General features: G+C 52.1%; 3 protein-coding genes across 4 annotated transcripts; 2 read left to right on the top strand and 1 right to left on the bottom strand.

The window, feature by feature from the left end:
- Nucleotides 1-147: 147 nt before the first annotated feature.
- Nucleotides 148-3,179, top strand: IFI35 (interferon induced protein 35). Its single transcript, XM_058820642.1, is given in 12 exon segments — nucleotides 148-172; nucleotides 175-272; nucleotides 274-307; nucleotides 310-335; nucleotides 410-484; nucleotides 706-861; nucleotides 1,184-1,291; nucleotides 1,587-1,731; nucleotides 1,932-2,062; nucleotides 2,204-2,393; nucleotides 2,661-2,767; nucleotides 2,888-3,179. Coding segments are annotated over 12 exon segments (1,290 nt in total). The 3' UTR covers nucleotides 3,083-3,179.
- A 443-nt stretch (nucleotides 3,180-3,622) lies between these two features.
- LOC131568542 (uncharacterized) lies at nucleotides 3,623-9,786 on the top strand. Of its 2 annotated transcripts, XM_058820636.1 has the most exons (6): nucleotides 3,623-3,837; nucleotides 4,343-4,446; nucleotides 5,360-6,323; nucleotides 6,756-8,221; nucleotides 8,556-8,764; nucleotides 9,197-9,786. In XM_058820636.1, the coding sequence occupies exons 1-6, from the start codon at nucleotides 3,660-3,662 to the stop codon at nucleotides 9,264-9,266; spliced, it is 2,991 nt and encodes a 996-aa protein (XP_058676619.1). In that variant the 5' UTR covers nucleotides 3,623-3,659; the 3' UTR covers nucleotides 9,267-9,786. The 2 variants fall into 2 exon arrangements, with proteins under 2 accessions (XP_058676619.1, XP_058676618.1); XM_058820635.1 differs by having other exon boundaries at nucleotides 5,360-8,221.
- A 304-nt stretch (nucleotides 9,787-10,090) lies between these two features.
- Nucleotides 10,091-18,622, bottom strand: VAT1 (vesicle amine transport 1). Its single transcript, XM_058820530.1, has 6 exons — nucleotides 18,292-18,622; nucleotides 16,923-17,130; nucleotides 16,426-16,596; nucleotides 16,248-16,337; nucleotides 15,114-15,355; nucleotides 10,091-14,131 (listed from the first exon to the last, which is right to left on the bottom strand). Exons 1-6 carry the CDS (start codon nucleotides 18,619-18,621, stop codon nucleotides 14,030-14,032), a joined length of 1,143 nt encoding a protein of 380 aa, XP_058676513.1. The 5' UTR covers nucleotide 18,622; the 3' UTR covers nucleotides 10,091-14,029.
- Nucleotides 18,623-26,472: the final 7,850 nt, after the last annotated feature.

Below are 26,472 nucleotides of genomic sequence, written 5' to 3'. Positions count from 1 at the left end.
TCTATATTTAGTAGCTGGTCCGTTCAGAATAGTTTATTCCTATATTTACTAGCTGGTCCGTTTGGAAGAGTTAATTTCTTTATTTACTGGCTGGTCCGTTCCTGGCAGCCCGGTGGGTGCTCGGAAGGCGAGCCAGGCGGGGCGGGGATGGAGGAAGAGGAGGAGGTGATGAGGTACCGGACGGGGCTGCCCTCGGAGGGGCCGGGGCGGGGCGAGTTGGCGAAAACGAAAGCGAAAGGCGAGAACGAGTCCCCGGTAGCACGGAGGGAGTAGGGAGAGCGGTCCCGGTGGGCAGGGCCGGGCTCCCCGCGGGACCGGGGATGGATTCGGAGGAGGTGAGGAAGAGCCGAGCCACGGGGAGCGGCGGGCGGGGGGGGCGCAGCGCGGCTGAGACCCCTCCTGTCTTTAGGAATCCTTCGTCCGGCTGCAGGACGAGAGCCTGCAGAGCCCCGAGCAGCTCCGGCAGGAGATCGAGCGCTGCAAGGTGGGTCCGGCTGCCCCGAGAAGGGTTGGGCGGCCGCGTCCCAGCTGTGCGGGGTCCGCCCTGGTCTGGAGCTCGGGTGTTCTCTGGGAGTCAGAGGCGGCAGAGAGGAGCAATCCCCTGGAGGGAGAGTCTGTTCTAGGGCACGGCCTGTGCCGGGGCTGCCTGGCTGGTGGGGGATGCAGTGTCGTCAGGGTCTTGCTGTCTGATGGTGCCTCTCACAGGAGCTTTACACTGCTCTGGAGAAAGAATGTGCAAAGCTACAATCGGCCAAGGAAGCTGCAGAGCAAAGGACGCAGGAGCTGAAGAAAGAAGAAGAACTTCATAAAGTTTTAGAGCAACAGCTGCCTTTAAATGGAGATGAAGAAAGAGCACGCCAGGTCAGTCAGTGTTCAGTGGGTGGCCTAGGTTTGGAAGGGTGCCAGGGGCTGCAGGATGCAGGTCACTGCTCTGAGATCACTTGCCTGGGATCTGCTGGAGGTTTCATGGGGAACACAAGGCCTGTGCTGAGAAGTGAGGCAGTGCTGCAGCAAGGCAGGGCTATCCTCAAAGGAGAGGAGCCAGGACAGAGCTGCAGGCAGTCAAGAGCAGAATGGGCTGGAGCTGTGTGTTCAGAACAGAAATGTGCTGCAGCCCTTTGTGTCCTGGTGTTCCCTACTTCCCATTCTGTCCTTACTTCCTTCTTTCCTTCCTTCCTTCTAGATTTTTACAGTAAGGGAGGAGAACAAGAGACTGAGGCTGGAGAAGCAGGTTCTATACAATAAACTGGAAGAATTGAAGAAGAGGGTCTTCTGGAATGATCCTGTGCAGGTAACAGAGTGTGTGTGGGCACTTGGGTCTGCTGGCAAGGGCACAAGCCTGGCTGGAGAAGCTGCAGGTGAATGCAGCTGGGCACTGTGTGATGACTGGAACAGCTCCTCTGCCAGAGCCAGGAGCTCTGGTCATGCTTTGGAATTCCAGGCACAGCCAGACACTAGGAGAGACTCTGCTGAGGTTCTCCAGCAGTTTATTTGAGCCATGAGCTTATTTCTAGTCCATGGATTGGCAGGGACATGCCCTGTGCAGGGTCCAGACTCTTCCACGTGCTGTCTCTGCTTGTACCTAGATACTGTCTGCCCTGCCAGAAAAGAAAATGATCTTTAAGGGACTCCCAGCAAACAAGGAGGACATGAACAAGCTGATGCTCATCCCACTGATCCGCTGCCCTCTGCCAGGGGGCTCAGCTCTCATCACCTTTGAGGAGGCAGAGGGTAAGTGTGAGAAGAGCACTGCTCTGGCCAGGTGTCCTCGATCACTTTGGAGCCTGCTCTGTGTCCCCTCCCTGTGCCAGAGTTTGGTGCTCCCCCTCTCCCTGCCTTGTGTGGGGCTGTGCCCCCTCCCCAGCACCTTTGCTGTCCTGGAAAGCGCTGGGCAGTCACTCCCCTGTGCTGGGGGCTCTCCCTGCCCACAGTGGCCCAGAGGATCATAGAGATGAAGGAGCACACGGTGGAGCTGAGCTGTGGGCAGCTGGAGGAGCTCGACCAGTGCAGAGTGAAAGTGCAGGCAGTGCCCATGGACATCCTGCTGCCATCTGCCCTAGAGGTAGGGCCCGTGGGTCCCCATGCCATGGGGGTGCCCTGGGCACGCTGCTCCCCCTGTCTGAGCCTGCCTCAACCAGGGCACTGCTCCCCTGAGCTCTGGGCCAGTCCTGCCCTGGCACTGACTGGCCGGTGCCACCCACAGATCAGGCTGACTCAGAGTAGCAGGAGCATCCTTGTGTCTGACCTGCCCAGCCTGAGCATCTCCAAGGAGGCACTGCTGGACAAGCTGGAGCTCTTCTTCAGCAAGACAAAGAATGGGGGCAGCGAGGTGGAGAGCAGAAATTTCCTGGAGGACTCTCAGCAGGTGGTGCTGACCTTCACACGGGATGGAGGTGCGTGGGGTGTGCTGAGCCTGGGTGGCTGGCAAGGGTGGAGCAGCCCAGCCTGCTCTGGGGGGAAATCTGAGAGCAGAGGAAGCTGTCTTTGAAGGAACAGGGAAGATACAGTGAGCCCCAGGCTGTCCTGCCTCCCCCAAAACTGTGCTGGTGTGGGTGAGCTGAGCGATGAGCTGGGCAGTGTCAGCCTTGGTGCCTATGCCAGGGGCAGAACTTCTCCTGGAGCTGACCTGGGCAGCTCAGGGCTTTCCTCTCCATATGCAGTGGCAGAGCCGCTAATTGAAAGAGGACATATCCAGGTGCCCATTGGGAAAGGGAAATACAAAATCAAAATATCACCATACATGAGTGGAGACATCTCTAACCTGCAGGTAAGGGCATGAACCCCGTGAAAGCAGCTCCTCCCAGCCTGGGTGGAGGCAGCACAGCTGAGGGGGCTCCTGAAGCCCCTCCTCCTGCGCTGCCCTGCACTCACCCCCTGCTCTGCCCAGCTCCAGCCCTCCCGCTGCCCCAGGACCGTCCTGCTGCTGGGCATCCCTGATGTGATGAGCGTGGAGTCCATGAGAGACGCCCTGGAGATCCACTTCCAGAAGGCCAGCCGCGGCGGCGGCGAGGTGGATGCGCTCGCCTACGTCCCAGCGGGGCGGACAGGGGTGGCCGTGTTCGTGGAGGACACTGCGGGCTAGTCCTGGCCAGATGCGGGCTGGTCCTGTCTCAGCCCGAGGCTGAGGAGCTCCGTGCGTCCGTTGACCCGCGGGCACGGGAGAAATTAAAAGTGTCTGTTGGAAGCACCCACCGTGTCTGTTGTGTTGGGGCCGGGCCGGGCGTTGCCTGCAGGGCCGGGGCGAGGCTGAACCCCCTCCCGGCCGTGCTCTGAGGGCCCGGGGTGAGGCTGAACCCTTCCTGGCCGTGCTCTGAGGGGCCGGGACGAAGCTGAGCCCTTCCCGGCCGTGCTCTGAGGGGCCGCGGTGAAGCTGAGCCCTTCCCGGCCGTGCTCTGAGGGGCCGCGGTGAAGCTGAACCCTTCCCCGGCGTGCTGTGAGGGGCCGGCGTGAGGCTGAGTCCTTCCCGGCCGCGCTCTGAGGGGCCAGGGCGAAGCTGAGCCCGGAGGAGCCGGGCCGCGCCCTCCCGCGGGCCCAGGGCGGAGCGGCTCCGCTTTCGCTTTCGTTTCCTCGCGGCGGAGGGGTCGGGGCGGTGGCCGGAGCTGTGGGAGCGGGCGGCGAGGCCGTGCCGGTGTGGCGGAGCCCGGGCAGCCGCCGCGGGCATGGCGGGCCGCACGGTGCGGGTGCAGGGCTTCCCCGCCGAGCTGCCCCCCGACAGGGCGGCCGACAAGCTGACCATTCACTTCCTGCGCTCCCGCAACGGCGGCGGCGACATCGCCAACGTCCGGGTGCTGCCCGGCTCCCTGCCCTGCGCCCTCATCACCTTCGAGGCGCCGGAAGGTAACGCCCGCGGGACCCTGGGGGGCCTGGCCTGTCCCACCTTCCCCAGCCCCTCTGTGCCCTGTCCCACCACCCCCAACCCCACTCTTCCCTTTCCCACCACCCCCAGCTCCCCTCATCCCTGTCCCACCTTCCCCAGCCTCTCTGTGCCCTGTCCCACCATCCCCAGCTCCCCTCACTCCCGTCCCACCATCCCCAGCCCTTCTCTTCCCTGTCCCACCATCCCCAGCCCCTCTGTGTCCTGTCCCACCATCCCCAGATCCCCTCATCCCTGTCCCACCATCCCCAGCCCTTCTCTTCCCTGTCCCACCATCCCCAGCCCCACTCTTCCCTGTCTGACCATCCCCAACCCTGACATTGCCTTGCCCACCCTCCCCTGTCCACCATCCTCTGTCCTGCCCCTGTCTCACTGTCCCCAGCCCCACCCTCCCCTGTCCCACTGTCCCCCACCCCACTGCTGTCCCTTGGCTGGGCTGACAGAGGTCTGGGTGGCTTTTCCCACCAGTGGCCCAGAGGATCCTGCAGGTGAAGAACCACGTGCTGGCCATTGGGAAGACACAGTACCCGCTGGAGGTGACACCCCACGCTTCAGAGCTGAGCCCCAATGAGGTACTGAGGGGATGTGGCAGCCCCAGCTGCTCCCACACAGACTCTGTGCCTGGCAGACAGCTTGAGAAGGGAGACCTCATTCTCTCCTCTCATCTTAATTACACTTAAATCTGTCCTCATTCATATTCAAATGAAGATTTTTTTTTTCCCCCCTGTGCTAATAGCACAGGGACAGGCAGGCAGGCTGTGCTCTCAGTCATCTGGCATTTGTGCCTGTCAATTGGAGGGTAGTCAGGCTGGAAGAGAACAGGCACTTTTCCCCAGTCCATCTGGTGCCACACAGGGGATCCTGTTAATGCCTCTGCCGTGTCATCAGCTGGATTCACAGTGCATTGTCCCTCTTTCCTTCTCAGGAAAGCCTAGCATACAGGCATGCTGGTGTCTGGGGAGCACTGGAGAGTTCTTGCCTCTTCCTTCAGTCTCAAGGGACCGTGGCTGTAGCCATGTCTCATGTTTTCATATCTGAGCCCCCAAAACAGGGGCTAATGGGAATTAACCTGGCCTTGCAGACCTTTTTGCAAGCCTGTGGTGCCAAAACTGCTTGAAGATCTGGAGCTGAAGCTCTGCAAAGGCAAGAGAGCAACTGCATTTCAGATGCAAAACAATAGTGGATTTCTTGGGTTTGGGCTTTTTGAAGAGCTCCCAGTGTGTAGAAATGTGGCCCTGTCTCTGTGCAATTCCCCCCTCTGATTCCTTGTTTGCAGAAAGCTTTTGACAAGTGCACAAGGTCAAGGAGTTGCTTAGTCTGGGTCTTTGGTCCTGTCTGTGTCAGGGTCCATCTCTTGAAAGCAGGATGCTGAGGGAGAGAGGTGGAAGAGTGTGTCACAGTAATGCAGGGCCACTTGCCTTCTGTGCCTCTGAAAGGGGCTGGTTTTGGTCCTTGCTCTCTCACTCCCTTGCTGTCTACTTGCAGATCTTCATACACGTGAGCATGACAATTGACTATGGCAAGCTGCCCACGGGCAAAACCCTCCTGAAGGACTTGCACAAAGAGTACAGCAATGTACACTTCAGCTTCGACTCCAAGAACATGCAGTGCATAGTGCAGGGCCCATTCACTGAGCTGCAGACCTTCAGCAGAGACCTTCTCAGCAGCCTGAACCTCAAGAACCAGGCCAGTAGCCAGATCCTCCTGCCAGCTTCCAGCTGTGGGGCCAAGGAGATGGGAATGCCTGATCAGCAGCAAGTGCCTGACTCCACTGAGCCAGCCCAAGAGGCAGCAAAGCTGCCAGATTGCGACCAGGTGCACGAAATGGCAGCTAAAGAACCATCACCTCAGAGCCCAGTGGGTGAGGAAGCTGTGGAACTTTTGGGGAAGCTGGAGGACTTTTCCCTCGCTGTGGACTCGGACATTTACTTGTACATGCAGAGGTTCTGTGCTGCTGAGTACCAGGGTGTGCTGCAGCAGCACCACGTGGATGTGGTGGATGTCAGTGGCGATGGCATTGCTGTGTTGTACCTCCAGCCATCTGGAGCAGTGTCTGGGGACACAGAGGCCTTGAGGCAGGCCCAGCTGGCCCTGCAGCAGCTCTACCAGCAGCTGGAGGCGAGCCTGCGCAAGGAGAAGATCGCTAAGAAAGGGTTGGGGATGGACAGCCAGGCACTCAGGGCTCTGACACATGAGCTGCAGGAGCTGTATCCCCAGCTGCTCTGCCATGAGGATGTGAAGCAGCTTTATCTCGTTGGGAGCCTGGTTGATGTGTGCAAGGCCAAGCAGTTCCTTGAGGATTCTGTCACCAGGAGAAGTGCTGCACGCACGGTTGACACGCTGAGCAGCTCCCAGCCCTCTGGCACCACAGAGGCTGCACCACTCCTGGGCAAACCTCCTGTGCATCCTTCACCCACAAGGCTTAGCCCAAGCAAGCAGGAGCAGAAAGGTGAGTTCAAGCTAGCTGCCAGCTTCAGCACCCTGAAAGCTGACAGGTCTCAGGCTGGCCAGGACCTCTTGGTAAGTCAGGACTCTCCAGCAGTGGCACAGGTGCAGCTTTCTGGGAAACATTCATCAGAGACAGATGTTCCTGGTCAGAGTGACCCAAGGGCACTGAGCCAGCAGTATCAGCCTCCCACCCCTATGGCAGATAAAGTTCTGGGGTCAGCAGCAGAGCCTCAGCAGAATGACCCCACAGAAAGGGACCATGTGGAAGGAGTTGCCAGACTCACAGGAGAAAAGGTGCTGATGCCTGTTGCAGGCAAAGAAAACAGCGCTTTTCAGCATGCTGAGGACTCTAAAGGCTCAGGTCCCTTTGGGTACCACTCCCTTGCTGGCATCTACAGCAACTGTGATGTGACATGGACCCCTTTTGCTCTAGGCTGCAAACCCTCAGCATCCAGCCCTGTGCTGAGACGCTCCAACAGCTTCTCCCTGTCGAGGTCAAAGGAAAGCAGCAACTCTGGAGACATCAGCAGGGTGAGTGAGGAGATAAGCCTGGACACTCTGCAGTGGTTTTACCTGAAAGATGTGTGCCATGCTGCTATTGATGAGCTGTGCAGGGCTGGAGGGGTGCACATCTCGGAGCGCCACGCCGGCGACTGCACGGTGCTGATGCTGCAGGCAGAGGACAGGAGAAGGCTGCTCCAGGCTAAATGGAAGGTGGAAGATCTAGTGCAGAAGTGCCCTGACTTGGTGTGCCAGAGTGTGAGCTACTCAGAGCTTGCTGTCAGTGGGCCAGATGACAGTGACCTGAGTGAACTGTGCAGCCTCTTGCGAGGAAAATCCTTCCAGGTTGGACTCAGCAAAGACAAGTACAAGCTCTACCTTGCCTGCCCCAAGGAGATGCTGCCAGGAGTGAGTGAGGCCTTCCACATGTTTTCCTCTAGGAGGCTCTGTGCCATGAAGTCTTCATCCCTGTCTCCTGGACCAGACAGCACAGGGAAATTGAGTGTCATCCAGCCAAGCAGAAGCCAGGACCCAGTGCTGGATGTGGCCCTTCCTGGTGGCCTGAGTTCCCCACAGCACCTGAACATCATCAATAAAATGGACTCTCCACATGTGCTCAGGGCTTCCTGGCTGCCAGAGGCTGAGGAAAAGGCATCCCCCAGTCCTTGGAGGTACCAGCAGGCTTGGGGGCAGGAGGAAGCCAGGGGCTGTGTTGATTCTGGGGCTGGCAGACGAGGAAGCAGCCTTCTGAGCCTTGGCACAGGGGAGAAGCAGAGCCCTCCTGGCCTGAGGGAGGTCCAGGAACAGCGCAAGACAAAACTGACCCTGGGGGAGCCCGACAGCCCCCGGCTGAAACAAGTCTTGCCAGACAGGTTCCAGTTTGCAAGAGACAAGAGCAGAGGAGGCCACAATGAAGCAATGGGACAGCAGCACTGTCCAGTCCCTGCAGCTGATGAAACTCCTCACTCTATGCCCACCTGGCTACCCAGGGCTGTGGCTGCTGAGCCACCACCAGCTGTGGCCCAACAGGCACCTGCAGCAGAGCCCACAGATCAGCTCCCAGGGGGCAAGAGCAACGAGCAGGAGGAGCCTGAGCTCCCATCACAGCAGAGAAGAGAGCCCAGCCTTGGCCAGGAAAGCAGCACCATCCCTCTGGAGCAGTGTGATGCTTGCCAGGCCTCAGGGGTGACCTGCCAGGGCTCCTGTGGTCATGCCTTGTGCAGGACATGTTTTGCAGCAGACAGTTTGCAGCCAGCTTGCTGTGACTCCTCCTCAGATATCCCAAGCTGCAATATCCTGGGGACACTGAAGATCTCCTCCCTATCTCAGAGCCTGCCTGGATTCTATCCGGACTCAACATTTCAGCTTGCTTACAACATCCCTGATGGAGTGCAGGGGGTAGGTACCACACAGAGCTTCCCCATCCCACTGCAGCCCACACAGGGAGGGCTGTCAGGGTGGTTGGGGGGAAAAAGAGCAGCCACAGCTCCCTGCCTCACAGAAAAATCAGCAGAGGTGTTAACCTGTGAAAGGCAAAAAGCTCCACAGCAGGTTTTGGAGCAGCTTGCTGCTTCTCAAAAGCATGTGTGACCTCTGGTTTTAGTTGACAGTGACTATCAGCCCATGGGGATCATGTTCGTGAGTGTAGTTTTCAAGCTAGACAAACCTTAGAAATCCCCTCAGAGGCAAAGCATTCCAGCCATTGTTTAAAATGTCTTATTCCTGTTCCAAGGTTGGGGACCCTCGCCCAGGACACCCTTACAAAGGGGGGAATTTTTGTGCCTTCCTGCCTGAAAACACGGAAGGGATGAAGATAGCAAAGCTGCTGAAGAGAGCGTTTGAATGTGGGCTGACATTCCAGATCAAGTCCTGCAATGGAGAGGAAAGAGTAACATGGGGCCCTATCCCCCACAAAACCTCCTGGGATGGAGGCAAAGCCAGGTATGGCCCAGCTCATCCCGAGCTTCTGGGTATGGTTGTGGGCTTTTTAGCAATGGGAGGAGAACCAGGGGCTCCAGCTCAACAAATCCTGGCAGGGATGGCACAGTGGCAGAGTTGGTGCTTCCCTTTGCTTCAGCTTGCAGGGCAGCTGTGGCATGGCAGAGCAGCCCTGGCACTCTCCAGCTGGAGCAAATCCATCCCACATCCCTAAGTGTTGTGTAAACCTGTAATTCCCCATGGACAGGAACTGTGGGCCCTGTTCACTTAGAGCCTGTGCTGGGTACAAGCTGCACCTGCAGGCTGCAGGACATCCCAGGGGCAGAAATTCCCCTCTTAGCCCCTCTGAAAGGGTGGGACAAAAATAAAGGGCTGCTTCCCACTGTGGTTTTGGCACAGCAGCAGGATTTACAGTGCTTCCTCTCTGCCCCACAGGAATGGCTACCCAGATGCCCAGTACCTCCATGAGGTTGGCACAGTCCTCAATAAACTGGGCCTTGTGTGATTCTCCCACAGCCTGTGGCTTCCCTTCACCTTCTTTTCCTGCTGAGAACTGCAGCTTCACAGAGACAGCTCAGGAAGAAGCAGGTGTTTGTTGAAAGAGCTCCTGCTTTCCCCACATGTAGCCAGAACTCTGCACTTTAGCAAAGAGCAGCACCTCTGTCCCTGCCCCATGCAGGCCTCAGTGCTTGCCAGAAACTCCAGCTCCTCTTGGATGCATGCCCTGAAATCACAGAGCTGATTGCAGCCTGAGTGAGCCCTGTTTGGCTTCCAGCAGCAGACACAAACCTGGGCAGGAGTTTGCATCTCATCCAGCCCCAGCTTCTGGAAGTTTCTTCCACCTTCTGCCACTACAGAGGTTCCAGCTCAGCTGCTGCCAGAGCTGGGGCTGGAGATGAGCTCTCCTTAGTGTCAGCTTTCAGGCCCCTGCTCTGAGGCCAGCAGGTGACCTGGGGCTCTCTTGAGGAGAACATTAACAGCTTTCAGCAGCTGCCTCCTCCCAGGGACAGTCTCCATGCTGACAAATAAACAGGATTTATTCTCATGTTTGCTGATGGCTGTTCATGCCTTGTCTTACCCTCAGCACAGGCACCCACTTCAGTCCCACCTGGCTACTGCCACACCCAGATATGAAGTGCAGAGCCCAGCTAAAGGCTTCACAAACAAACATCACCATGGCTGCCCTCAGGATGAGTGTCAGGAACAACACTCAAGCCAACAGTTGTTCCTGAGAGCAGAGGCATCTCCTCCTGCTGGAAGCATTACATTTTGTCAACTGAATCTTCTGTGGGCAGAGGGTTCACCACCACAGAAAGCTGAGCAGCACTGTGAAGGTTTTGTTATGCTTTAATTACCATTTGAAACACATAAGGCATATGGTAACGTTTGACAGAGGAGCAGTACACATTGTAGTCATGTAAACAGCAGTGGCACAGTTGTCTTCTGTCCAACTCGGTTACACAAAAAAGCGAAATATATTTTTTAAACAAAAGATTTGCTATGTGTCTGTAGGATGAGCAGCACTCATATCACAAATCTGCAAATCAACACAATTCAGACAGTACAGACCAGACCATATGCTGCAAGAGGCTCACTCAGAGTCTAACACATTTCACATCATGCTCATGTACTACTTGCCAAAAACACTTTGCCAGCACGAGGGCTCAGCACACCAGAGGCTTCAGCAACTTGAGTGGATTCACACCTATGATAGCAGCTGTCAGCAGGCCAGAATCCTGCTCCAGCTGAAGCCTCACACACAGAGTGCTTCTTACATCTCCCTGGTTAATCCATTCTAGTTTAATACAGGTGTCTGAAACAAATCCTAGAGCTGAACTCCTTCCCAGAGCACTGGGCAGGGCCACCTCTGCTCCCTTGCCCTCCTGCAGTCAGCTTGCAACACAAGTGAGCTTCAGAGACTCAAAAACGTGGCAACTGCTGCCTGGTGACAGCAAAGGAGTTGCATTCTGTCCAAGAGCAGCAGCACCAGGCTGGGAGCCACTACAGCAATGACAGGAGAGGCACTGGCACCGAGCCCCCTGCAGCAGGCAGGGCTGGGGGTGCCTCCTCCACTCACCAACTCCTTACACTCCCACCTGCACTCCTCATGGCACAACCTTTGAGTCAAGACAATCAGTAAAATAAACATTAAATTGCACTTCTGGAATGGCACACATGATTAAGTACAGCAATCTCCCAGTTCCTCAGTAGCACAACTTTGCCCTAAACAAGCAACACTGAATGGAATGATTTTTATCCTAGGGTTTCATTTTGGTTTTTTTGCTTTGGTCCTTAGTACACAAACTGGCTGGTTAACTGGATTAAGACACTTGAAGTTGTTTTACACAGGTTTTATACTTAACTGGCCCATAAAAAAGAAAAGTAAAAAACCAAAACACAACCAACCACACCCACGTGGAGCAGAACTTTGAGCAGAGGATTGCAAGGTTACATTTAATCTTGGTCTTCCTGTAGAAAACACTGTTGCTACCAAGAGACACAAAATAGTGCTGACCTGGAACAGGCAGTGACTGCTTGGCATTCCTGCCTTGATAAGGGCTTCAGGAATTTCTGCTTAGAAAGACATGTGAGCCCAAAAAGAGCCAGGAGCTAGGATTGTTTCTAAAGAGCCAAGGCTGGAGCAGCTGATAAAGCCTCACCCTGGAGCCAAACAGGTCTGCCCTGGGAAAGACAAGGGCTTTACAACAGATCTTATGGACTGGGGGGTACAGAAGCACTAGGTCAGCCCCAGAAAGGCTGGAACACCTGGGGAGAGAACATCTAACTCATGGAAAGTCCAACAACATCACCAGAGTTCACAAAACAGAGCTAACAAGAGTCAAAACAGTGTTTTGGCAATACTTTGAAAGGCCAGAATGGAAAAGGCCCCAGTGACTTCTTAGTCATGTAGCAGAAGGCACCGAGATGCTGTTTGCTGTGGCACACAGGAGGCAGCAGGGCAGAGAGAGGGCTCTGAGGGGTCTGTGAGAGCCCTGCCACACTGCCTGACCCAAGGCCATCCATGTAAGGCACTGAGCACGAGACTGGCTCAGGAAAAAGCAGGGAGAGAGAGGATGTTGCTGTGAAACACACCAGAACAGCTTCCCTTTTACAATCAGAGGATGTGCAGGGTTGTGTGCCTTTTGAGCATGCTGCCCTGGCATCAAGGTGAAGTCCAGTTTCTCAGAGGAACAGGTCCAGACTTTCCATTTCAGCAATTTAGACAGTCCTTCTGTTTTCACACCTGGTAAAGCAGCATTAGACAGTGTTGGATTCAATCTAAATCAGCACAACGGGGCAGGCTGAAAGAAGCAGCAAGATTTTGGATTCAGAAAGGTAAAAAGTTGTGCTTGAGAGTTCCATCAGCCTGTGTTTATGAAATTCAAGAGATGAACTGACAAGGATCTGTGAGAGGACTCCAGCACTCCTCTGAGGTTGTAGGGAACAAGATTGTTGCAATATTTAAAGTTAGCCACGGGAAAAGCCCTGGAAGCTGTGCCAGTGCATTTCTAAAGAACTCTGGACTGAGCCCAAGCACCTGCACCCCAAACTGCACTGGCAGAGTCCCACTGAGCAGGCTGAGGGAGAATTCAGAGAGGAACTCCAGCCCTGGGTGGTGATGGGGCTGTGTGCCCAGCCCTGTGCCCAGTGGGTACCTGCCCTCCTTGGGCCCTGGGCCTTCCCTGCGGGCTAATTGAGCAGGATTCTAATCTCAAGGTTCTGCTTCTGAAGCACAAGCTCTTCCATGATGGGCAGCTCTTAGTGCCCTTAGGTTTACCATTTCAAATCCAAAATGAAGCCCAAAAGCCCACAACACCTACAGCCCATGCCAAGTAAGCACTGACAGCACCAGAGTGGCCCAGAGCTGCAAGCAGGGTCCAGGACAGCATCACCCAGGGCTCAAGGTGCTCACAGAGCTGGGCTTGGGTCTCTACACAGCTCTGTTTCCAACCACACACAAGGAAAGAAAAGTAGAAGATGAAACAGTTCTGGTATAGGGAGGAGCATCCCAAGCAGCTCCTAAACCCTCAGTGCCAGAGCCCCAGGACAGATTCAGGGGGAGAAGAGCCAAGCCCTGCTGCAGGAAATGAGCTGGGAGACAATGGAAAACTGCTCAGAATGTGCAGGTAAAGAGGCACATTGACACACAGCTGGGCTGTTTGTCATCTCACCAGTGTGCCACAGCGAGAGCCAGCCCAGGCTGCAGGGCAGCCAGCCCACAGGAGGGGCTCCTGAAAGTTCCTTCCCAAACTGCAACACCTCCTCAGTGCACAGGGCACTGCACAAAGCATTAATAGGGGATGATTTTGTTTCCATCTCACTCAAGTCCAATTCAATACTGCAGCCCTTGGAAATACAAAGACAAGGGTGAAGCCCTAACAACACCAACTTGGAGCCCAGCATAATAAAGCACAGAGCCAACATAATTGTTCCAGTTGTTTGAGACACAGTTGAGTCCTTATGGTCTCTAAGAATCAGACACTGCTCAGATCTCTCTATACAATTTGGAAATAGAAAATGGACAGGATCAGGTTATCTAATTGAAACTTTTCTTCTGTAGTCAGACATAGCCCAGCCCAGCCTGTCAGGGGATTTACAGACTGCACAGAGAAGTGACTGCAAATGGAGTGTGATCTACAATAGGCTCCAAATTGCCAGGATGGTCAAGGCAAAAACGATATGAGCTGTTAATATCTGGCTGTGTTAGTGGCCTACAAAAAGCAGAGGGAATAAAGCCAGGTTAGTGTGAACAGAAGAGAAACCCCTGCTTGAATTTAACTAGGCCAGCTGTGGTTTTCCTTTGGCTGTGGAGGAAACATCCTACATTTGGCCAATCCTCTGCTGAACAGACTTTCCCAAAGCTGAGAGTGCAAATGCTTCAGCAGGGCTCAGTTTCTGCAGAGACACTTGGCAGTTGTTACAGTACTTTGTGCCTTGACTTTACAGTGACAGGCTGTGCAGTTGTCAGTCACCAACTGCTTGGAAGCTTCAGCCTCACTGCCAGAGGAAAAGGAGGTTAGTCTGGAAATTCAGTGGAGAAACAAGTGGTTAGAAAGCAGTATGAAATAAACAGGCTTCAAAAGAGAGAGCAGGAGGCATGTCTGGCAAAGGGTCAGTCACAACAAGAGCATGCAAACCTCATCTGAATGATAACCATGATGTTCTTGTACTGGTGAAAGATGGGAGATACTGATCTGTCCATTTCCAGGTCCCAAAGAGATCAGGGAGTTAAACCATGAATTCATAATCTGCATTCATTCCTTCTCCTTAGTTCTCTGCTTTTTTAGATTCTTCCTTGGGTGCTTCAGGAACCAGGATGACTTTTCCAACATTCTTCTTTTCTTGCATCTGCTTCATAGCCTCTGCCACCTGGAGGCAAAAGGAGCCTGGTGAGACCCCCACCCACTGCAGAGAGCATTTGTGCCCCTCCTGGGCCCCTCAGCACCCCCAGAGCACTCTGATAACTGAGAGGCAGCTTTCCTGGAGTTCAAGCATGCCCCAAGCATCCAGGTGCCTTGCACAGGTGTGTTTTGGACAGACTTGGGCAATTACCCCAGCAGGCCTATAGGAAACTATCAAGAATTCACACAGCCCAACCTAAACACACACACACACAAGGAGGCTCTGCTCACACAAATGTGGAAGTGCAGCATGTGTCACTCTCCAAAGGGAGGAATCCAGCCACCTGCCAGCAGGACAAAGCTTCTACCAGCTGCACAAAACAATATATGCACAGAATTGTATCATTTTTATCATTATTTTCAAGCACCTGGGCCAGGCCTGGAATCAAAGCTTTCCTTAAGCCTTTGCATCAGTTCTCAGGTATGAACACTGACTATCATCAGTAAGTTCTTTGCTCCCCTGCAGCAGCTCCTGCCCCAGCATTCCCAAGGGAAGAGCCTGGCTCTGCCTGGACACATCAATGCAATAACCCTGAGCAGAGCAGAGCAGAGCTGCTGGAAAACCTGCTGCTCCCTTCATTCTGCTTCACTGCCTGGGCTCTTTGGCACTCTTGGAAGGGCAGCAACAACCTCCCCATCTGTCTGCTTAATTACAGGCTACAGAGCACTCAGGGCAAGCTGCAGTGTGATGTAGAACCCAGCCCCTCCTGCTGCTGCTGCCCCTGGAGCTCAGCTGAGCACCTGCCCTGCTCCCCAGGGACCCTGTCTGGCACTGCCCAGCCCTGTGCACTGGAGCACAACAGCCCAGCCACTTTACTCAGCCTTAATATTTTAAAAGGAATAAAACTCAGCCTCAGAATGTCTGAAAGCAGATGGTTATTAGACATTTTCAACAGTTCAGCCCCCATGGACGAGGTGCTCTGTACCACTGGATGTCAGCTCAGACTCACCTGGTCAAAGGGCCACACAGAGTCTATTTTGGGCTTGATTTTGCCTTGGCTGTACAGGTTAACCAGCTTGGCCACAACACTCCTGAGAAGCTCAACCTCTTCATCCATATATCCAAGATGGTAGCCACACACAGCCTTGTTCTGGTGCAGGAGCTGCAAGGCAGTGATGCTGAACTGGTTCCACCAGGTTTTAGCCATAGCCATGAGGTTCTTCTTCTGCCCAGTGAGCAGGTTTGCTACCCCTGAAAAGAAGGAAAGCCACAGGTGAGCTGGAACACAACACAAGAGGCAAAGGGCACCTCATGGAACAGCTCAGACCAGGCACAGAGCTGAGAAATGACCACAGCAAAACCTGCCCAGTTGACCTTCAATATAAACAGGCACCTGCCTCAGCCTCTAGATAAGCATAATTTGGATTATCAGCACTCATGTGGCAAAAATGCACATGAGAAATGCAGAAATGCAGAACAACTCCTCTCCTTAGCCCTCCTAAGGCAGCAGCAGTGCAGCTAGGAGGGCTGGCAGAGGTAAGAAAGGGTTACAAGTGCCACCCAGCCAGGCAGGCAGGACAGTTTTCCCCTTCTCCTCCAGCCCTGCTTCTCCAGGGGAATCACAAGCTGCAGTGGCTGGGACAACCAAAGCAGCACACTGCTGCAAGTGTCTGGAATCCCACTGGGGGCTGTGTGAGGGCTTTGTCTGTGGGACAAAATCACAGTGTTCCAGGGCTGGGGAATGGAGAGATAAGTATTCAGTAGCCTCAAACCTCATCTCCCACACATCCTCTGAAAGAAAAGCAAGGCTGTGCATTAAGTCAGCCTAGACAAAGCAACTATGCCAGTATTCCTCCCTGAGGACATTCCAGCTTCCCCTGCAGGCATCAGCTTTTACTCCAAGAGAGAGAAGAGCCTTGCAGGCTCCTTTCACCATGGGAAGAGCCTTGCAGGCTGTGAACACAGCACAAATCTCACTCCTCTTTGCCTCACCAAGCCAAAGCATCCTAAAGACCTTAATTAAATAAAATAACTGCAACACAGTGAGGAATAGTATCCCTGACAGCCATGCACCACTTCTGTGTGGATCCCATTCCACCCTCACACAGTCCCTGGGTTTTTTGGGCACTTTGCCCACACTCACCATAAGTGATGAGTTTGCCCATTGGCTTCAAGAGGTTAAAAGCTTTGGATGTATCAGATCCTCCCAGAGGGTCCAGGACAATGTCAACACCTAGAGAGGGAATTGGAAGTAAATAAAAGCTTCTTTGCAAATTGAAAGAAATGCAAGAGAGCTGAACAAGTCCTCCACCACATCTCACCTTTGGGAGAGATTTTCCGGACCTCCTCTGCGTAATCCATGGTTCTGTAGTCAATGGGGTGAGCAACTCCACTCTCCTTGAGGGTCTCGTGCTTGGAGGCAGATGCTGTGCCAAAAATGGTGACATTTTCTACAGTCTTGCACAGCTGGATGGCAGCAGTTCCCACACCACCTGAAAATCAGCAGTAAGAAAGGTTTAGAAGCAAACAGCCCCAGTGTAAATTAAAAAACCTCATGTAAAAACTTGCTTAGTAAATTATCCCTGCCTGTACCAATCACAGAGCACAGCAGCCTGGGGAATAGAGGCTCTGCCTGGGACACACTGGGAGAGACTGACCCCAGCTGCTGGGGAATGGGGTCAGCACAAAGCCTGCATCTCTGCCAGGTGATATTTGATCAGCCCAGCCCCATTCTGATCATTTCCTCACCCATGTCATTTACTCAGAAGCTGCACAGCGAAATCAAGAGTCTCAGTATGGTCTGGCAAGAATTATTTACCTGCAGCCATGTGGATGAGGACACTCTGGTTGGGTCTCAGGTTTCCAAAGTCAAACAGAATCATGTAGGCAGTGATGTAGTTCACAAGAAGAGCAGCAGCTTCCTCGAAGCTCATCCCCTCAGGCATTGGGAAGGTGTGACTGACCGGCACATTCACCACTTCTTGCCAGAGCCCTGACCTGGCCAGGACCATTACCTTGTCACCAACCTGAAATCAGAGGACAAGGTGGTGTAAAACAAGCCCCAAAGGTTAGCAGAAGCCATCAGAACCTTGCCCTCGGTATGTCAGAGCTTCTGCATCCACACAGTTCTGTGTGCAGAGACTGCAGCACCTCGGGGTTCAGGCAGGAGAGCACAGCTGGTTTAACTCTCTCCTCACTGGGAGGCTGCAGCACAGAACCTCCCACCACAGACCTGGGCACACACCAGGAACCCCAGAGACCACAGGCGCCCCAGGCTCTGGCTTTGTAGTGGCACCCAAACCCACACTGTGGTTGCCCAAACCAACCACTGGATCCATGCTGGATCCACCACAAGACAAGAGGGATGAGGACCATGTCCTGCCCTCCTTGCCCAAGCTGGGAGCAGAAGTCTAAACACGAAAAAGTATTATTGCTGCTCCTTGCCATCATCCTGCCAAGAGGCAGGACCCTTAGGGAAACGTTTGGTAGTATCAATCATGATAAATGCACCTCCAAACTTAGGAAAACCTCCGGAATCTGAGGCACACGGCCTCCTCCAGCTCCTCCCTGCCCATTCTCCCTGGAGACCACAGGCACTCCAGGCTCTGGCTTTGTAGTGGTACCCAAACCCAAATTGTGGTTGCCCAAACCAACCACTGGATCCATGGCAGATCCCCCACAACACAAGAGGGACGAGGACCGTATCCTGCCCTCCTTGCCCAAGCTAAAAAATATTACTGCTGCTCCTTGCCATCATCCTGCCCAGAGGCAGGATCCTTTGGGAATGGCTTAGTAGCATCAATCGTGGAAAATACACCTCCAAACCTAGGAAAACCTCCCGAATCTGAGCCCTACGGCCTCCCCCGCTCCTCCCCGCCCGTTCTCCCGGAGCGGCAGGGCCGGCCCGGGGATGCTCGCCCGCCCTGCCCCTTTGTCCCTGGCCTTTGTCCGCCGCCCCGTCGCCTCCAAATCCCCGGCGGGGAGGATCGGTGGGGTCCCTGCCGGGGGCTCAGCGCTGCCGGGGCCCGCCGGGACTCCCGGGGCTGCGGGCAGCGGGCCTGGGCCGCACCTCGGGGCGGTTCGGGGCCAGCGGGCCGGGGCGGGCTCGGGGCGGTTCGGGGCCGGCGGCCCGGGGCGGGCTCGGCACCCCGGGGCGGTTCGGGGCCGGCGGGCCGGGCCGCCCTCACCTGTCGGTCGCGGACGCCGTCGCCGAGGGCGCGCACGGTGCCGGCGCACTCCATGCCGGGGCACACGGGCGGCGGCGGCAGGCGGTCGTACAGGCCCTGCCGCGCCATCAGGTCGGCGAAGTTGAGCCCGCAGGCGCGGACGGTGACCGAGACCTCCCCGGGCCGCGGCTCCGCGCCGCGCCGCGCCTGCACCTTCACCTTGTCGTAGCCGCCGAAGCCGGTCAGCACCAGCGCCCGGTGCTCCGCCGGCGCCTCCCCGCCTCCCGCCGGCGGCTCGGGGCCGGGGGCCGGCTCGGGGGCGGCGGGGGCCGGGGCCGGCTCGGCGGACATGGCGGTGCGGAGCGGCGGGAGCGGCTGCGGAGCGGCGGCGGCGGCGGCGGGCGGGGAAGGGCCGGGGCGCGGCCGGGGGCGGAGCGGCTCGGGCGGGGCAGCAGCGAGCGGCGGCGGGCGGGGCGGTGAGGCCGCCCAGCCCCTGGGCCCGCTCCCCCTGCCGCACCAGCATCTTCTCCTCCACACCGCCCTTTCCCCCTTTATTTTCCTTTTTTTTTTTATTCCTTTTTTTCCCCTTTTAAATTTTTTTATTATTTTTTAATTTTTTTTTTTTCTAAATGATTCCTTCCGAGCAAACACGCTGCTGCTCGCACCCTTCCTGGGGGCATGGTTGGAATGGCAGCAGTTTCGCTGGAGCATCATTTCATCATTTCCCTGAGTTACTTTTCTAATTTATAGTGCGGAGATCCTGAGGCTTGCGGGGAGCTCTGCGGCAGGGAGGAGGCTCGGGCTACGCAGAGATCGGAGGGAGGAACTGAGCTCTAATCCTGCAGCTAAAGACAAATAAATCAGGCAGTGTGTGCGAGCAGATCCCTGGATCCAGCCTCTGTTTCTGCCAGCAGACAGCAGCGTCCTCCCTGAGCTCACTGCTCGGGTCCCTGTTCGGCTCCCAGATATCACAGATATCACTGTGTGAATATCAATGTGTGAATATCAATGTGTGAACACTCCCATTTCCATCGGGAATCCCGATCCGGTGCCATTTTGTGTGTGCAGAGCACGACAGACTCCACACCTCTCTTATCAGAGCCCATCCCTGACAAACCACTGCAGGGTGACTGCTCAAGACAGCAAATCAGAGAGCCCCGAAACAGGAAAATATCCATGCCCAAAAAGAAACCACAAACCACATAGAGGATAATCAGAGTGCTGGGAAATTTCCGTGTCATTCCCAAGCCAAGCAAAACCCTGCACAGGGCACTGTCAGCACTGTGACAGCTCTGGCTGGCCCACGGATCAGCAAACCCTGGAGTGAAAAATGCCTATTTTATGATTGGCTTTTTGCAAATATTAAAATGGATATTATATGTGTAGTGTTAGAAAGTGATGCTGTATTAATTTTCTTAAGTAGTGTGTTCAATATAGTTTTAGGTTATAACATAATGTTAAAACAGCAACTATGCTGTGTAAGATGGTTTTTTAAAAGAAAGCACTGGCAGCAAGATAGCAGCCACAAGACACCTAAATATTTCAGAGTAAAATAATTTATTGCTTCATTATCAGAAGAAAAGAACTGCTTCCTGCCTCACTCAGCCCTGAAGATGTTGTTAGGATTCAGAGGAAGAAGTTCACGATGACCAGACAGAATCCTGTGTTTGAATGGAATTTATGCATCATGGATGAGATGTATGAATATGCAACAGGCTGTTGCTTTTAAGGGTTAATCCTCTGTTAACGTGGGTCCTTTTTCGGGCTTATTTTGCCCAGAAAGAGGTACCCGGACCATCTGTAACTCTTTATTCTTATTGTCTCATATTGTCCTAATTCAAATTGTCCAATTTTTTATTACTCTAATTATATTACTATTTTTATAACCATTTTATTACTACTACTAATAAACTAAAATTTAAATAATAAGTTATTATATTTAATAATTTATTATATTGAAATATAAACTATAAACAATATATATAATATATAATATATAATATATAATATATAATATATAATATATAATATATAATATATTATATATTATATGTTATATGTTATATGTTATATGTTATATATTGTATATTGTATAATGTAATATATTATATAATATATTACATAATACATTATATTATATATATTATATATTATATTTATAATTTATTGTAATAATAATAATAAATTAAATTTTAAAATGCTAAAAACAATTGATTGGCATTTTTCACACTGTCATCTCCAGGGTCTTTGGTGGCTGCAGGAGGCCCAGTGTGAGCTGCTGGGCTGGGCTGCAGGAGCTCTGCATGGCTGTGTCCTGCAGGATGCTCCAGGCTGGGCTGCCCTGACCCTGGCAGAGCCTGGGACTGCTCAGGAAGAGCAGCACAAAGACAGGAAAGGAGGCAGGAGGAGGACAGAGCCTGGGGCAGGCTGCTCGTGGTGTGTGCGTGGCAGATTTATGGGTGTTGGGGTGGCTGCAGTGGGGGCAAGGAGGAAATCATGCCCAGTTGTGTGGCAAGATAACAGCACAGCTTCACCCTTTGTTTGCTGTCGGTCGGCCCTGAGAATACAGATGTGCCTTCCTGATGTGTGGGCATGTGCCACAGCCCAGATTAGAAAGAAGCAGTCAAAACAATCCCTTATCTTCTGCTGCTCTTCCTAGGAGCTTTCCTAGCCTTCCTTCTTCCAGTGATTTATTTTCACAGCTGTCAGGGCTCTTGTGGTGGGTGAAACCAAAGGGAGCCTCTGCCCACCCCAGAGTTCAGGGATGATCCCCAGAGACTGAGTGGTCAGTGAAGAGAGTGGATTTGAGAATTCAGATCCCTCTTCTGTGAGACTCCTCCAGCTATGTGAAGCCCTGGAGCAGATTGGACAGGACAGGGACATTTCTGCACGTGGCAGGTCCCTGTGGAAGGGCAGGATGCTCTTTCTGCCTTGGTCTCTTTGGTGTTTCTGAGTCAGTTTTTCCTTATCAGCTCAGTCAGTAGCATTGTCCCTGTAAATCCTCACCCACGGCTGTTTTCTCAGTGTTGGAGCAGCAGGGTTAAGGTCAGTCCTGGCTCTGGAGTTGGTGTGAGTGAGGCTGTTTTGGGAGCAGGCAGGTGTGCAAGGCATGGGCTGGGCATGGGCAGCTGGCACACCTTGAGCTGGCACCCCCAGCACACCAGGGGGGACACCAGCTGCTGGAGATGGGGTCAGCATGAAACTGCATCTCTGCATCTCTGGGACATCAGCTGCTGGGAATGGGGTCAGCATGAAGCTGCATCTCTGCATCTCAGCTGCTGGCACCCCCAGCACATCAGGGCACTGCCCACAGGACATTGGGAGCATTAGCTGGACAAAGCTATTTTTCCCAATGGAATTGCTGCTCTAGCCCGTTTTCCAGCAAGCTCTCCAAATGTGAGCTCTTGCTGCTGTTCTGAATGGTGCTGACTTGTGATTCACAGCCAGAGGTGGGCACAGGGCACTGAGGTAGCTGTTCTCATTCTCTCTCTGCCAGACACTGAGTTTCCAGCAGCCCTGCACCTCCCTGTAAGCTGCTGTCCTGCTTTTTCCTGCTCTCCTGCTTTTCCCAGCCTCCTGCAGCCTCCCCTGATCCCCTGGAAGGGTTTGAGGAGGATGTGCCAGCGTAGGATCAGTGCCAGCTCCCCTGCCTGGCCCTTTGTTCCTTGTCCTTTTATTCCTACCAAGGGCTCCAGCACTCCCTCTGCTCTGCTCTCAAGGACATCTGAACAATGACCAGGCAAAAGATAAAAAAGGCCAACTGGCAGCAGTTTCCTTGTCAGCAAACAGCTGCCTGTGCCAGCTCCCAGGGCTGGCTGAGGACACAACCCCAGAGGCTCAGGCCCACAAAATCCTCCCCTTGCAGGGCAGGGCTCCCTGAGACCCCACTGGTGGCCAGGGACTGGCTGCTGGACACGGGGTGGCTCCACCCCACAGGTGATGTGCTCAAATTTGGGGTTCCTCAGTCCAGCTCTGGCCCTGACCTGGTGTCACCGTCCTCATCTCCTGCTCCTTTCATCCTGCCCCATCTGCAGGCCAGGGCAAGGGAAGCAGCTCTGGGGCTGCATTTCAGCCCCCATGGGGTGCTCAGACCCTTTCAGGGCTCTGCAGTTTGGTGTCCTGGCTCTACAGCAAGTGTTGACCTCCATCCATCTACCTGGATTTGTTAGAAATTCCAGAGAAAGATTCCTCCTGCCTCTGCTCTGCCTTTTCTTCACCCTTGCATGCACAGAGAGGGACACACAGACAAGGTCCCACCTGCCTCACGCATACCAGGAGTGCTGTGCCTCCTGGTGACACTTTCTGTGCCTGTATCACAGTAAATGACATTTAGATTTGACAGCTAGAGCAGCAGGTGGAGGAGATCTGACAGAAGCCCTCAGACACAGCTGCCACTCACAGCTGCAGCTCCCTGCGCTGCTGTTTTGATCACAGACAAATTGAGGCACTTGTCAAGTGCTACAGAAGCTCAGCGGATGGCAGCTCGCTGAAGAAATCCTCCCAGCACAGAGCATCATTCCCACAAAGGCTGTGGGAATTCTCCATTTTTGCCCAGCAGCAGAGGCTGGGGATGTGCAGAGGCAGTGAATGGCACGGGGCCAGATCCCAGGGGTGCACATAGCAGCATCCTCCTCTGGAAATAGGCACTTTCTCCACTGCAGTCCTTGGAGAAATCATATGAAATAAAAATCAGCCTCCTTAGCTTCAACCTTATGCCACAGCTTCAATAATTTACTGACAATTATAGTCCCAAAATCACAGGCTTAGCACATCCACATGCTGTGCATCCACGAAAACCCCATTATCTGGTCAGTGGGTTTTACCACACTGAAAATTACAAACTTGCCACTGTGGGCAGTGTGGCTGTGCCTTGGATCAAGACCTGGTTTGAAAAATGTGTATTTTATGATTAGCTTTTCACAAATATTAAAAAGAATGTTATATGTGTTGTGTTAGAAAGTGATGCTGTATTAATTTTCTTAAGTACTGTGTTAAATATAGTTTTAGGTTATAACATAATGTTAAAATGCTATGTAGGATACTTTTTTTTAAGATAGGAATGAGGTACTCACACTGAGATAGCAGCCACAGGACACCTAAATATTTCAGAGAAAGAGAATTTATTGCTGCCTTAGCAGAAGAAATGAACTTCTTCCTGCCTTGCTCAGCCCTGAAGACACCTTAGGATTCAGAGGAAGAAGCTGACACTGACCAGACAGAATCCTGTGTTTGAATGGAATTTATGCATCATGTATGAGGTGTATGAATATGCAACAGGCTGTTCCTTTTAAGGTTAATCCTCTGTTAACGTGGGTGCTTTTTCAGGCTTATTTTGCCCAGAAAGAGGTACCCAGACTGTCTGTAACTCTTTGTTTTTATTGTCTCATATTGTCCTAATTCAAATTGTCCAATTTTTATTACTCTAATTGCTATTTTTATAAACATTTTTTTACTATTAAACTTTTTAAAATTCTAAAAACAAGTGACTGGCATTTTTCACACCTGGGTTTCCCTGCAGCACCACCACCTCTGCTGCTGTCCAAGGGCCGTTTTTTAATGATTTTCAATCATAAAATACACATTTCTCACTCCTCCAGAGGCTCAGCTCACTGTCTCCACACAGAGAAACCTGCAGCAGTAATTGAGGCATTCATTGTGCTCCCTCAGCCTCCAGCACACATGCTCTTTCACACACTGCAGCCTTTCCAGCAGAATCCTTGGCACTTGAATGCCTCCTTGCTTTAATCCCTGAGGTTGCTGAAGGATGCTGCTTTCATCTGATAGCATTTATGGACTGCTATAATGAGCTTTGGCTTGCTGAGATAAATTAAATTGCTCACTCAGAGGTGCAAACTTCATTAATGCCAGCAGTGAGTCAGATCAGCATTATTCTAGCCCAGAATGTAAACAGGCTGGACACATGAAAGGGGATTTGGATTTTTTTTCTTTCTTTTTTCAACCATCCTAATTGCTGCTGTCTTGTATTTGCTGCATTTCTGCTGTTGGAATAAATCAGCCCAGACTCCATTTTCTTCATGCAGAAAGCAAATTCTTTATTCTTTATTCACAAAGCTCATATTTGTAGGAAATATCAGAAGGCACTGTGTTAAACCTAATTGGTCAGCAATACAGTGAAATTCAGTTCATTCATATTGTAAATTTCTATCAAATTTTCTCTCTCTAGATATGTTTACACTTTTCCTTTGTGGGTTCTCATGGAACAAATTTCATTGTTTACACAGGTGCATTTGTTTTTCACCATCAGAATAGATTGTTGTGTTACATCTACTTCTCATTTGCATGAAGAAACATCAAGGCAAAACAATACATGTAGTGAACAAGAAACTGACAGTAATCAAGAATAAATCAGGTACAACAACTAAGAATATTTCAGATAATACACATAATTAATAACACATGTGAAATTAGGTAATTAGGAATCTCTGAAATACTGTACCATCATCCCAGAATCTGCAAACAGATGACAAATCTCAATTTAGTGAGGGCTTGGATAATTATTTCTAGATAATAATTCCCAAGCTTACTTTAAAAATAGGTTCAGCTATCATATATAAAGGGCCAAATTTTCAAGTCAAAGTGACCTGAATCTGGTTTTGATGCAGAAAACATTTGGGTTTGTTGTCAAATTCTCCATCCAGGTAGAGCCAAGGTCTGGCCACCACTCAGGCTCCAACTGGGAGGGAATCCCCCAAACACATTTTAAAACAAGGCTCCTAAAAATAGCAGTTATGAGTAAAGGCCTTGGGTTAAAGACTAATCAAACCATCCAGTAGTTGGATCCTTCTGAGGTTTCCTTCAGGATTGAGATGCTTCAAACACAGCAAACTGCAGGAGTGCCTCTGTGATAATAACTGGGGAAAACCACCAGATTAGCAGTTTGGAGGAGGGTTTCAATGAAGCTCAGGTATCTTTTCTTGGAACTCTGAAAAATACTTAAAATTTTAGACAGCATTGGGTCAAACCACAGAGTCGGTGCAGGTCTGGCCAGAGAGCTCAGCTGGTCTAAGAGATGCACAAGTGGCTAGAGAAGGAAAAAAGAGTCCTGAAATGTTACATGTCTTTTAGATAATTACACAAAAAGATGTTAAAACATATAAGAAGATGGTTATAAATACAGTAATAACATCTTATGAACGATGCCTATTATAAAATCAGTCAATTCACATAATGTAATCAATACATCAGCAATAACCATCTTAGGAAGTTGAGATAACACCTTTCTAAACAGTCATGTACCATGATTGAAAAATGAAACAGAGGAAAACACTGAAACAGCTCACAATCAATAACAGCCATAATGTAGAATCATCACTGACTTTTCTGTGTTATCTACGGAAGATAAAACAGCAGAGATTGAAACAAGCAATAAAATCTTTGATAAAATCAAGGGTGAACACCCTGTACCTTCTTTATTCACAAACAGGTGTTTGGCAGCGTTTCATCACAGCTGTTTTAGTCAGAGTCATCTCTTAAAGGAAAACAACTGTACATCTTACAATGCAGAAAAGTGATATTTAACCGTCTTAGAGTGCAATGCAAGATGTAACCAGGAGCATGTGTTCTATTGCCAGCTGTTAAAACCAGGCGGGGCAGTGTTCTTTATCTCTTCCAGGACTCAATCCTCCCTCCAGGAGTTATCTTCTGTGAATGGGCCATTAACGATTAATTATCTTTTGTTAATGGGCCATTGAGTGTCCCTGCATGGCTGATAAAACTCCACCATCCCATTGGGAGATGCTCTGCCCAGGGGGAGGAGCCAAACATTCCTACCTGGATATAATCTGAGGGCTGGATCACCACAGCAGCCTTTCCCACTGGATTCCCAGAGGAAGACCAGACCCTTCTAGGCCTTCACTGGACCTTCAGAGGAAAATTCCACTCTTCTCCAGGATTCCTCCTCCACCAGAACCACAGCTGGCACTGCAAGAGGGCTGAGCCACCACCCTGACACACAGGCTGTCAGCTCCTGCTCTGACTTTGTCTGCTTCAGCAGTAAAGTTCTTTTACTGTGATCTGATTATTTCTAAACTCTTAAGAACTGCTGCAGATAAAATTCAAGGTTATAGGACATAGTTAAGACTTTAAAATTAATTGTTGCAAATAATATTGGGAGGAGAGGAGAGGCACAGGGGAGAGGAGTGTTGTGGGGCAGTGCTGTGGCCTGGCAGGAAAAAACCCAAA

The sequence above is a fragment of the Ammospiza caudacuta genome, chromosome 27, assembly GCF_027887145.1.
Source record: "Ammospiza caudacuta isolate bAmmCau1 chromosome 27, bAmmCau1.pri, whole genome shotgun sequence".
Classification (NCBI taxonomy): Eukaryota; Metazoa; Chordata; class Aves; order Passeriformes; family Passerellidae; genus Ammospiza; species Ammospiza caudacuta.
This window is presented reverse-complemented; position numbering and strand designations above follow the sequence as displayed.